The sequence below is a fragment of the Convolutriloba macropyga genome, chromosome 2 (genome assembly GCF_964194025.1).
Source record: "Convolutriloba macropyga chromosome 2, txConMacr16.3, whole genome shotgun sequence".
Classification (NCBI taxonomy): Eukaryota; Metazoa; Xenacoelomorpha; order Acoela; family Convolutidae; genus Convolutriloba; species Convolutriloba macropyga.
The window spans coordinates 39155736-39169611 of NC_134469.1; the positions used below are offsets into that span (position 1 = coordinate 39155736).

Consider the following 13876-nt stretch of genomic DNA (forward strand, 5'->3'; position numbering starts at 1 on the left):
AGTGGCCGAGCAGCTCTGCTAGAATGTATTCGGTTCACTGAAACTTATGACGATCCTGTTTTGTTTCTTTCTGTTTGCTAAACATCGGACTTTAAAAGTCTTTTAGTTTCTGATATATAGTGGCCGGTAACTGCTGGTAATATTCTAGGAAAATGCCAACTGAAAATTTCTTTATGAATATTTCTAATTAAAAAGTATTATTTTTATTTTTGGCATTATTGTTATTACTTTTAAAATTTTTTTTCTAATATTATTTTTTATCATTTTTATTGTTTTTTTATTAATATTATTATTGTTAATATTGTTTTTTTACCAGTTAATTTTTTTGATGTTTGTCATTTAAGTAAAGTTAGTTTAGAGATATTGTTGAGCGTCTCTTCCCGGCGTTTCCGCTAAGACATCGGACTTTTTGACGGAGTCAAGTTTTTTGTGCGTTTAATTTTGACTTCTAATTATTTGAGTTTTGACTTCTGTTTTTGAATGTTGACATCGGGTTTTGAACATTGGAATTTAACAGTAGCGTAGTTTCTAATGTATGGTAATAAGGAGCAAAGTTTTATAATTGTGGTGAAGAGTTTAACCTCCCTCCCACCACCACCCATCCATATTGTTGCTGTTACTATTTATTATTATTAATCTGACTAACAATATTGTTTTATTTTAATCAGCCAAGTTTTTCTTTGTTATTTGTCATTCAAATAAAGTTAGTTAACATAAATTGTTGATCGTCTCTTCCAGGCGTTTCCGGTAAGCCGCGTGCGTTGCTGACACCAGTGTCAGCAAGCTAACCCCAGCTAGCCTCAGCTGGCGAACAGATTTGACCCATCCCCCTTTACCCTCTCATCTACCTACCTACATACCCCTCAAAAGCCTACAACTCCAGGATCCATTTTCTGTCTGTTGTTCGTTTAGTTTAAGAGTTTATATTTTGCGACAATTTGAGACGTTTCTTCTATACGACCCGTTGTTTTCATGCGATTCTTGGCTTAACCGGTTTTTCATATGACGTTGTTGAATTTTTGTCCTCAAAAACTGGTTAAACAGGTAAAGCGCGAAGGGTATTAGGTGACTGAGCACCTCTCTTAGAGCTTAGTAGTCTCTAAGTATACCATTAACCAAGTTGAGACATAAATTCATATGTGAAGGGCGTCTCTTAGAAGTTTGAACGCCTCTCTCAGTCCGCCCATCTTAGGTAACCACACTATTGCGCTTTGGCTTTTGATTGGTGGATAAAATTAGATAATAAAAAATTTTTACCCTGTTTCAGTTACTTACACTACCGTATTTCCGTTCAGTTGCTTCTATAAAGCAGCTATTAACTTAGAAAATAACTGAGCAGAAATCAGAGCGTTTTTTAATTTTTACCCCGCTCTTGGTGAAACCTAGCAAAAACTCTGGTTGAAAACCCCTAGTAAAGAGTTCAGGCATTCAAGTCAACTTCGCATTCGTCGACAAGTCTGAACAATTTAAGTTCATTGGTTCTTGAATACAACCACTGTACAACTTAGCAATCCTTACATGGAACTCAACTGGCCTCTTCAACAGCATGACCAAACAGCAGTAATATCCTTTAAGTGTCCAATCAAACCACCCAATGTCTTAAAAACAGCCCAGACAAAATACTTACTACGTTTATTGATTTAACATTTCTCAGACACAAAGAAAATCTTAAACCGACGGCAGACCCAAGCCCTCATGTCCAACGGCGACGTTTCCTTGGATTCTCAAATGAAAACTGGGACCAATTTGAAGGCCTGCGTCGGGTAAGCATTGCATATCAAGAATAGTACCACCAACGAGCACAACACCTTCACCTACATTTTGATGGGAACGCACTTAACTTTTATCTCCGGCTGCTAGAAGCCACGCAAAAGGACCTGAACAACTCACTACAAGAACAACGCAACCGCTATTCAGGGACAGTTCAAAGACAAAATTATTCGCTTGGCCTATAATCCCGAAAGTTTGACCCGTAAACAACCGGACGATTTTCTCGCCGACCTACAACGCCCCGCGAATCGTGCAATAGTAGACGACGCCGGTTCAAGAATAGGTTGCACAAACTAAAGACAACCATGATTAAGGGAGCAGTTTATACAAGGCACGCCATTCAAATGCAAGAAAGTTCATCTGAAACAAAATAACAATATTGCAGTAAACGAATTCTGCGCAACCATCAAAAAAACTAGAATCTACCAAATACATCTGGAACAACCGCACACCACAGAATTCAACGCATTAAATGCATCAAGCAACCCAGCAGTTGTCTATGTTTTAGAAAATATTTTGTCCACAGGATGCGCATCAGTTCAAGTATCATAATCACAAAAACCTCAAATTTCCAGCCTTACACCACCTTTCATTATCACGCGAGAATTCATTCTACACCACACTACAGCCTAAACAGGAAAAAGAAATAGACGTTACGGTAATCAAACATTTCTCACTGGACAATTCATTACCGAGAATTTTTTTTCCAAATTGATGCGAAAGACAACTCGGATGAAACAGAAAATCACTCAAACAGTGACACGGGTCTGCTACACACGAAAAAGAATAGCCATGATCACTTGTGGCAGGACTGGTACATTTCATTTGAACCCGACTACACAGCTAACATCACCAGCACTTACTACTCTGGTTACGAATACGGATATTACACAATGGACTTCACAAATCCGGAACCAGACCTATCGAAAAATTTTCAATTTGACGACGAACAATGTTATAGTAACTGCTAGAAACAAAATCACACAAAACTCAAACAACAGCTCTTCGATGGACGAGCTTCAAATAACGTACCAGAAGACACCCATTTCCCGAGAACATCATCACCGATCCCACAGAGTATCAGAAAGAGAACTCCGTGATCTCGGACCTATTTTGAATCAAAGAAAACAAGAAGAACCAGTAACCAAATATTTGCGTTCGTCATAAAACTGAAAACTAGGAAAAAACGCTGCCGTTGATTGGCCATGGGAGAAAAATGAAACGGAACAAAATCGCAACACCAACTGAGACCATTTTTTACTACTTGCACCACTGAAAATCAGTTGCAACAAATTTTGGGAAATTTTTACATATATAACATGTACACTGCAATTTATTTTTCGACACTAGCCTTCAAATCAAAATTGGAACGTTGCATAATCACGTTGCATGCTATTCTCCTGACTTACCGCCCTGTTACCCCAAGTCAACCAACAATGGCTACAAAAGTTTGAGTGCTTTTCAAGCTTCACCAAAAAATTCTACTGATGGAAGAATTTGTTAAAACCGAAATTCTGGTCCCGTTACGCAATTACAACAAAACAATTTAGAAAACTTTTAAACCTTTTATGGGAAATTCAGAGAATGTGGACTACAAAAAAGAATGGATGCCCATTAAAGTTTTGCCAAAATTTCTAATTCAACAGCTGGGTTTTATTGGATACCCCGGCAGTCCATGATGGAAAACAAACGAGGACAAGAAGATATTGACAACCTTCGCCTGGAAATCAGTACGTTTCTGAAAGCGAACAGTCAAACAAATTCAAATTTGTAACGCTAGCTACGGGGAGCGGCAGCAGCGGAAGTCTTAGGAATCGGAATTTGTGCTGGAGATAAACTGCTTGACTTCATTAAATCTGTCTTTGGCGGATGCGATAAGAGTTGCACGTAACCAATAAAGTTTAAATAGAGCAATGAACTAGCTTCTGTACTTGAACACTAGTGTAGAAAAAATCACGCCATAATACAATGAAAAGTTTTAAGTTGTGTCTGGTGATTTGAAAGTGATGAAGAAAGCCCTAAACAAAATAACAGACACAAAACCGCAGCTCTGAATTTGTGGAGAGGCAATTCATGGATCTGCGAAAGAACTTGAATCACATGCGGAATTGCATGCAATATCTGTGTCAGAGAGCAAATTAACCAACACAGCTGATTCCTCAGAAATATATTTCAAATAATTTTTGCAAACAAAAACAAGCCGTGCAGCATTATACTCATTTCGAATTAACCTTCTCAATGCTCAACCAACTATTACGAATGTCACTAGTAACACGAGCCCAATTCAACAAGATTCTGACTGCTGTTCACTCGAGTCAAAATGGACTAGAGGACCGATGATCTCTTGCCGTGCCGATTCAGGAGATCCTATCATACTATGAAACCCAGTTGAAGCAATCGACTCGGCTGTTATTCTAGCACTGGCCGTTCCCATGGCCTCAAAATGCGCCGTGATGAACGGCCTACATGCAATTCCCATCCCAATGCCTGATGCAGACAGAGAAAGCATTAGTGGGGCGTTTGGAAGCCTTATATATGGCCGTCTCTGATGTTGGAGAGGAAAAAGCGTTTATCGATGAAGATGAGCCGCAGTTTGTTCTGGGTCTCAAAAGTATGCGATGCAGCATGCTGGAAGACCATCAAAACTGATCAGACTGGCAACTCCTGTATGGCTACATTACTTAACGACGAGGATGAGCTACTTGCATTGCAACGCCGCTGACAATCGGATGTAAGATTTGCCACTGACTGCTGAAAAAGCGTGCAATATCGGCTTTGGTCTTTTTTAAAACTACATCGTTTCAAGACGACTATGCGCTTTTAAGGCGCTGGAAAGAGCACCCTGGATGCTGGGCTTGAATCAGTACCGTAGTATGCGGAAAACAGCTATGAGATCCAAACGTTCATTTACGTTCAGACTCAACACCCTGCTGAACAGTACCGGCATTACGGCTCTAATTTCAACTCATTAAAACCTAACTTCCAGCAGTACTTTTTCTGGCAAACGTTAATTCTTTTCGGTTTGCTGTCATTTTCAATAAGCGTTCTTCACCTAAAATATTCTCTTTTACTTCAAATAGTCTAATCTACATAGATTCCTATTCAGAATAACACATGACAAAACCAAGACAAAACCAGTCACTATCAGCGATTACGAACACTTGCAAGAGGTCCCGCAACAGTAATTCTCATTAGTACTTCCTCGTGCGATTAAGAGTGATTTTGAAAACCAGACAGTCAGACAAATCACAATCAGCGGACGCTGTACACATTCCTCTGCAACTACATCTGACCACTTCGACAAAACGAAGAAGTGTAACAGTCGAACATGTTAATCGACCCGCACCTCCAGTGTTTTGTCGCAACCTCTGTGCACTCACATTCCAGAACAAGCAATATGACATTCTGCAGCTTACCCTTTACGAACAATGGAACTCGGCAGTGCTCAAGAAAGAGAGAAAAATTCTTTTCGAAAGAGTGAGATGTATTTTACAGAGAAAATACGGGGAAACAATTTTTAGGTTTTTGGAAATGGTCAACTTTAATTTTCGATTTCTCGAAAACCAGAGGAGAATCGGCCATCATATTTTAGTGCTAAATTATGGCCTTGAAATTAAAACTAAATAAAAAAAATTAAATTTTGTCAACTCCACTCACTCGGAAAACTTGAAGATCAGGCCAAGACAACTGTGTACTACGCCACCAAAGCATCCAGCACAAGCAACATTCAGTTCCTAACAACATCAAAAGGAAAAACTGCGAAAATTCACAGCTGAATAATAATCATTTTTTTTGAAACATTCAATCGTCCCATTATGACCGCATTAGCAACCCCCTTGAACCTCTCAAGTCGAGGCCGTGGTTTGCTCCCTATCTTGCTTGTTCTGCAGAGAAATTAGAAAACCAGACCAAATGAATTGAAAACCTTTATAAACATTTATTTCACATCGAACGCAGTTTAAATTGTAAGAACACGGTAAAGAAATACGGCTGTATTTCATACACTGACGTCATAGCTGCGGCTGAATTAAAAATAAGGTATAATCTTAAATTATCACGTGACTTCCGTTTAGTAAACGACCTCTTTTGGATATTCAAGTGTGGTCAATAACTCGTTCATTTATCTTCTAAGCGACTTGCGAACTCGTTTCAATTACACAAATATTTTATCGAGTTGTGGGAAAAAGACGACACTCCGACAACCAATACTTTCAATATCAATGATCACAACACAAGAAAACAATCGATACTTTGCAACAAAAAAGCTGGAATTTATCCCATGGAACGAGTATAAATTTAAATGGCAACTATTACGTGTTTCACAGCCAATCACGTGTTTCACAGCCAGTAATGCCGGAATTCGGCTTCGATAAAAAAAACAAGCTCCCTTCTAATTTGTGAAAGCAAAAATCTTCATCATTAAAAATGAGCGAATGTAGCTCCCACTTTCTAAACTTAGAACCGACGATACGTACAACTTTTGATAATATTTCCGTTTATATCAATTGCTATCAATTTTAGTTTTTTCTTGAACACGAATCATTTAATTAATCGAACCTCACTTAGCAACCATGATATTACGTCTGTCTCAAAGTGGCAACAAGATACTGCAGAGCCTTTTTCAAACATTGTTGTCCTGACTGATGGAACATTTGTCATCGGGGCTATTCTGCCAATTGGTTTGCTCATACATAGATGCCACTTTAAGCTCACATGGGAGTACTACATTTCTGTCCGCCATTTTATAAAATCTGCAGGCCTGTCTTTGAGGGATGAACATTTGGATTATATCAACTTACAGTGACGACCCTCTTGATCCCGAATTCCTGGAAGCAGTTCACAGGATGGACACCTCACCCCAGGCCTCTAATCAGACAGAGCCCCCCTAGCTAAACTATGTATCCCTTTTTCTTGTATTTCATTGTGGAATTCAACATCAAGCTCGGAGTCTTCAACGAATATCTCATCTTACCGTGCAACACCATTGCGTTCTGGTTAACTTTTTTGATAATTTTACTCCATATATGGCCTAGTTTAAATCAAGTAGTCCCGAATATACCCGAGTACGAAGATTTGGTGAATTTGAATTAGAAAAGAGCTCGGATCAAAAGTATCTACAGCAAACTATTGCCACCTTAAACCTGTTCGAGGTTTCGAACCAATTTACATCACACAAAAACCGTTTTTCAACAAGAGGCATTTGTTGCAAATGCATCCTGAATTCGATAATTCATAGCAGAAAAATTCTTGTCAACAATCCATTCTAAAATTTTACTTTCAATTACACCAAAAAACCACAAGTGCAATCTATTGCAGCCCATCAAAACCACTGTCAGCTGCAAACATCAAAATCACACGGGGCATTTCTTTAACTGAAATAAATTTAAACTTTGGCGTAAAATTATTGCTCCACAGATTTGGTTTCATTTTCCAGCAGCGTCAACCCAATTTTATTGCATCTTTTTGAGAAACAAGTGTCTCACGCTGATTGTCTGAAAAAGGTTTATTGGAAATCATTAATCCTTGAGAAGTTAGCAAAACTATAAAACCCTGGTTTATAAATTTACGTTCCAGTTGGACTACCAAAAAGACATCTTATAAAGAAAAATTACGCCTAGGCATACCGTGCCTTTTGCGACAGGAAACTGTGACTTATAGGCACTTACTCGGCTCTAAATATCTTTATCTTCCTCTTTTTTTACTCGTTAAACCCACCTACGGAAACTAATGAGCTACAACTGGAGATTACCAAATCCAGAATATGGCTGCATGCCAAATTTTTTGAGAGAAATCAAAACACATATATATGTACCACGGAAGGCCTCGTCGCAACGAAGTGAAATTGGCCGTCTAGAATGCTTTTTTAATCATTTTGTTACTGCCTTTGACGCAAGCATAGCAAAAATTTGTTTTGCACTGCCACTGATTAGTAAATTATTGTATTTTTTTTTGGTCTATGATCAAATATTTTGGAATGTTCCAGATAGTAACTTTAGTTCCAAATTTTTAAAAATTGCATCATTTTCGTGATGAATTGCTCCCAGCGTGATCTTGACCAAGAAACTGAATCATTACAGCACTCCTAGAGCTGTACACTATAACTTTTGTTTTGAATCAGGAGGTCCTGGATTCGCCCGTCCCCCCAACAGCTTCGAATTTTTTAGACAGCCGTAGTATCAGGCTTAGGCCTTTGATTGTGTGATGAAAATAGAAAATGGAAAAATGTTACACGCTGTAAATTTGTTTCATTTCAGTTGCTAGCCGTTCGGTTGCTTTTATAAAGCAGCTATTAACTAAGAATTTAAATAGCCGAAATCGGAACGTTTTTACCTTGTACCCGCTTTTGGTGAAACTTAGCAAGAACACTGAAGAAAAACCCTTGCCAAAGAGGATATGAACACTACTACCAGAGCTCCTTAATACGGGAGATGCCACACACACTTCAGTCGTTCTTCTTCAATGAACCCACATCACACCCGGTCTATTTTCCTCGACTTGGCGATTTGAACCGACCTCTTCGTTCCCCCACACGCTTGACACCTCTTGGAACCCCCCTCTTCTCACCCCACCTCTCCCTAATGCTTGCTTGCCGCTCCTGCTGGGGGCTACCAATGTCAATCGAATATTGGTATTTTGCAGGGTTGTACTACTCGAAAGGAGTATTTGTGTTTTACATTTCTTTAGCTGAAGCTTTTGTTGATGACTTGAACTTCAGCCCTAACGTGGACCACGCCTACCTCGCCTACACCCACCCCAGCACATTCACCCTCCCTCCTGCCTACCAACGCCCCCTACTACACTCGCCGCCCAATACAGACACCCTACCTGCCCGCCCCCTGTGACCTGCCCCTACCTACTTGCCCCCTAGTTTTGTAGCTGAAGCTAGTTTGTTCATCACTTTATGGTTTCATTGGGCACTTACATGTTTTAAAAATTTCTGCCGTAGGTAACTATAATGTGCAGTGTAATCTGCTTTCGCTAGGGATTATATTGCAATTATAGTTTCTGTATTTTACCGGCTGTTCTTTTAAACTGAAGCAAGTTTGTTGCTGACTTGATCTTTGTCTTCTTTTTTCAATTGATGACTTTAATTTAGGAACATCGACTTCTGTTTACGAACATTGGTTTTTGACAGTTGCGTAGTTTCTAATATAGAATAAATAGGAGCTGCTTGAAGTATTCAAGGCCGAACGATCATTTTGATAAATTTTTTCCTATAAATTTTTTCCCCTATTCAAACTACTGACACCCCGACCTACCTGCCCGTGCTACCTAGCCCTCACCATGCGTATCCTGTCTACCCCATTTGTCATTCAGCCTCAACTGCAGACCCATCCACCCCACCTATCTGGCACCTAAGCAGTAAACTAAAAGTTGTGTCTACATTTTTCTATAGTAAATTGGGTTATTATTTTTATTTCTCCTTTTGGTATTTCTTTTTCTGATTAAGGTGGTGTTAATGTTAATTATTTATAGCCGGAATCGGCCTCTCAACGGTTATTATCTATGTGCTCCTTTCTATATCCTTTTTTCGACTCTAAGAGGCGTTTTGGTTTTCTGTTTTTTTTTATATGTCAGCTAGCAAATAAACTTGAAGTTCAGGTAGTAAATAAAGTTAAAAAAAGGATTTTCTCCGTTTTCAAATTTGAAGAGTAGAAATTTAGGTGTGGCAATTTGCTGAGGGAGTGATTTTTTGTTCTTCTGCTTCTTTTTAAAGCTTTTTTGTTGGTTTTTATGTTGTCTAACAGGTTATTGTAAATTTCTTTGGACTATGATCAAATTTTTTGGAATAGCCCAGATAGTAACTTTGGTTCCCAAATTTTAAAAATTGCATCATTTTCGTGATGAATAGCTCCCAGCGTGATCTTGACCAAGAAACTGAATCATTACAGCACTCCTAGAGCTGTACACTATAACTTTTTTTGAATCAGGAGGTCCTGGATTCCCCCGTCCCCCGACAGCTTCAACTTTTTTAGACAGCCGTTTTTCTCTGTTATCAAATTTGAAGAGGAGAAATTTAGTTGTGGAAATTTGCTGATGGAATGATTTTTTTGTTCATGTACTTCTTTTTGAAGCTGTTTTGTTGGTTTTTATGTCTATCAGGTTATTGTATATCAAAGAAGTAATATTCTGCCTGACTTTTTTTAATAACGGGATTATAAGCTAATTCGAAGTTTTTTCATTTATTTGGCTGTTTTTTTGCAATTTTTAACCCATTGTTTACATTTATTGATTTTTTTTGGTAAATGAATTAAAGTGCCATGCTTTTAGGCTCTGTTTGCTACAAAGTATATAATTTTCTTCTGCTACAAATTTGTCAGTTTCTTTTAAATTTGACAAAAATTGAGAGATTTTACGCTGACATCATATTTTATTTTTTCTTCTTTTCGAAAATAGAGATGTTAAGGCCTAATTAAAGCTCAGCTGTTTTTTTGCTGTTAGATTACTAGTTTCCAGTTCATGAAGCAACGTTTTACGGTTGTATGTGTACCTATAATATATGAAAAATAAATTGAATTTTCTTAATTTTTCTTGCTGTTAATTTTTTCTTTTTTGACTAAAGATCGTTGTTCTCTCTGCATTAGTATTTATCCCTTTGAGAAGCCACTTTTTCGGGGGGGGGGGGTACGACTTCGTGTCGTTTCCGCAATTCTTCCGGCTATTTTTCCCGATCATTTAGTCATAGTGCATTAGGTTATCAGACTTCATTCCATGGAGTGATTGCTAGCTGACATCGTTATTAAGCTTAATAGCTTTGAGTTTAGAAGCTGAATTTATTAAAGTTTTAGAATCTAACTGAAACTTCATACCAAATTCGAACTCTTTTTGACACTTAGAAAAATCTTTTTTATTTTCTTTTTCTGTTTCAATCCCGATGTGCATCAAGCTCGGCAACGGCGGCTTATGTCTGGCAATTCGCCGGCCATTTTTGTACTGCATTTCGGGTATTCTAGTGGCTATGTTTTTACGTTTCTGTGTTCCATAGAGATCAGGGTTGACGCGGCTCCGTCGAATAGTCTGCCGTCTGATTTTTTTGCTCTGCGCGTTATGTCGAGAGAAAAGCCGTATGACCATCTAATCGCTGAGATTTTTAAGATTATTGTCGTTTAAATGAGACAGTGTCGCAATTTGATGCCACTCATAGTTAAAACTCGGCAAAATTGGAGGTTGGCTTCTGGGATTACTGTTAAGTTTTAAGTTATTTTTCCCCTTTCACAATGTGAATAAGCTTTAATAGAATCATGGCCCTTAACTAATGATAAGAAGCGAAGTTTAGGAGTAGGTGGGTGCCAAAGGCTGTTAAAGAAACAGGCAATATTTGTTTCAGTGCTCGTTGTGCGACAACAGAGATGGGAATGGCGACTACGCTGGTACAGGGATAGATGGACAGCAGTGTTACCGAAGAATGTCCTCTGCCCCTTTTCAACCTCACAACACATTCTCCATTAATCCAGACAACGCAGTTTACACTCAGCACAGTCCTGAGAAAGGTTTGTCTCCCGGAGAGGCGGCTTTCTTCTTTGTTGTACCCAGGTACAGAAATGTCAACATCAGAATCACGGTTGAGGTCACTTCTGGACAAGTGGACGTCTATTTGACCCAGAATTCCAAGATCATCAGATTGAGGAGTTCGTCACAGGAAACACCCAGTGTTGACCAGATCTCCTTGATCGACCCTCTCAATGACAAAGTCCAGTTCTCAAAAATGGGACCAGTGGCGGAATCCAAAAGCAAGGAAATAGATACGCTTGAGGATGAAGAGAAACCGGCAGTTCGACTGCGGAGATCTGTTATCAAAGTCGTTGCCTCCGAGGAATCCGATAAGCAAGCAGTGAATTCAAAAGAGAACCGCGTTGATGATACAGAGACGGCGAAGCCTTCGAGCGAGAAACAAATTCAAGTTGCAGATGACGAAACCATTCATTTTTACAGAGCAAATCAAACCAATGGAAAACGGGAACTTTTTGTACGTTTAGAATATGAGAACTCTATTCTGTACGGTCTCAACATATCCGGTCGGCTTGTAATAGAACTTCCTCATGAGAAGTTCCTCTTCAACAAGGACAAATTTTACATTGCGATTCACAACGCAAATTCGGAAATGACAGCAAGTGGTATTATTTATCAGCAACAGTTGCACAATTCTTGGAGGGTAATACACATAATAACTATCTTGTGTGTGGCTTTCATACTGACTGTGTTTGTGACGATAGCAGTCTACTTTCTCTACATGCGCCTGTCTCAGCCGGCTGGTTTTGTCAATCCGAATCGACATGGACGTAACCTTTACTCGGCTGCCTCTCAGTTTGGCTCAGGGAGTCCCTTCGTACCTTGCGATTTCCTATTTAGCGAGTACAACTTCCAACCGCAGCCAGTGTCAACAATCATCCCCAAAACTGGCAAGAGCGCCCAGCGGTACTTCACTGTGGACTCGAGAATGAAGAATAAATACACACCATCTGTGATTGGTTACCAGATATTCAAGAAAAACGAGAAGATGAGAGTTGCGACTGTGCTATTTGAGTTGCCTGGAAAAAGCTTTAACCTGTGCTTTGGATCCGCAGTAATTTCTGTGTGTGAGAAGTTCCCAATAATAGAGACTATTCCCAACACTCCAAGTATGACCATTAACAATCGTAAGAACAACACCATTGGCAACCCCATGGCTTCTTCGCTCCCATTCGTTGGAAACAACACAATCTGCAATTCCACCATTACTCCACCTATCCAACACGCAACCATGTCTCATGTATTTGACAACCACCCTCTGAAGAAAGGAGGTCAGCAGAAGGTGCCAGCCACCTTGACAGTGGAGCTCCCTCCGATAAGAGGCTCCTCCCCCTCCAGAGCTCAGCCCTTACACCACCCTCAATTCCAGACATCCATGTTTATGACCCCACAGCAGGCCATGATGCCTCAGGCAGGTCAACAGGGCCCAGGTTTTCACCCGAGCTCCTTGTCCGGAACATTGCAAGACGCCAAGAAGCCCAAGCGGAAGGGCCAGACTTCTAATTTCCAACACTTCCCCGATACTCCGACTGGCATTGGCCGCAGTGTGGGTCCTGGTGGAAAATCGGGTTTTAATGCTACCCCATCTCCTAAAAACGTCTTTGCTAGGCTCCCAAAAGAGCCCTAAACAATGTAAAGCTCACTGTGGAAAGGGAACTTTTTAATTGCTTCTTTTTGTTTCTGCGCTAACTTTCTTATGTAACGACGACAAGTGCGCGGTCGTGAATCTAAGCATGTATATACAGTGTAAATTCTATTCTATTCTATGCTCTTTGATCTCTGACTGACTGATTGACGTTGAAGAAGAATGGCCTTACAATGACCTGATTGTTTCAGCGAATTCATTTTTAGTGTTGTCCCAGAAAGGCTTTAAATTTGTTCTACATGCACTTAAATTACTGCCGCTCCTAATTGAACTTAATTTCTAATTTGATTTATTTGTAATCCTAATGATCCATTTGTAAATCTTCAATTTGATACTTAATTTGCAATTATCCATTAAAAATCCCTTGCTGAGCAAGACTTATTTATCCACTATCCTACTCAACCTACGTGCAGTCAACTTGGTGTGCTTATCGCTCCATTATTTTTTATGCTTAAATTATTACTTAGAAAAATGAAGATGCGAGAAAAGCTTATTTGATTCGAAACATATAAAAAATTAGCTTAACTATGATGTGCATGAACTGATCTTTCAAATCTATTAGTGCAATACAAATCAATTTAACTTTTGTCTCCAACCTTTTCAACATCATTCTTTGCTCCACTTTTTTCAGTTGGTCTCAAAAAAGCTCGTAGCAATTATTTGAGTATTCTGTTTTTAATAGCCGCGAAGAGATAGATAGCTTGGGCTATTATCGGCCTTCTGTTGGTTTTTTTTAAATTCAAAGGATTTGAATTGTATTGGGGCGCTGTCTTTTTGCGACTCGAAAATGAGTGATGGCGATCTAGTTTTTTTTTTAAAAATTGGTGACTTCTGTTTTTAGTGGACGTGTTTTTGAAATCAAATTCTGCACGTAAAAAGAAGTGTTGATGTCAATCTGCTGAGCAAAAGTCAAAAAGAGAGAATTTAGTGGTTTTTGTTAGAGCGTCATTC

The 13876-nt window shown here is 39.2% G+C and overlaps 1 protein-coding gene across 9 annotated transcripts in view; it reads left to right on the forward strand.

The window, feature by feature from the left end:
- LOC142358650 (multiple epidermal growth factor-like domains protein 8) overlaps positions 1–13520 on the forward strand; it is a 142603-nt gene extending 129083 nt beyond the window's left edge. For all 9 annotated transcript variants that reach the window (XM_075410125.1, XM_075410128.1, XM_075410127.1 and 6 more), the window contains one exon: positions 11099–13520. In XM_075410125.1, coding sequence (XP_075266240.1) covers positions 11099–12907 — 1809 coding nt within the window. In that variant the 3' untranslated portion in view covers positions 12908–13520. The remainder of the gene's footprint in view (positions 1–11098) is intronic.
- Positions 13521–13876: the final 356 nt, after the last annotated feature.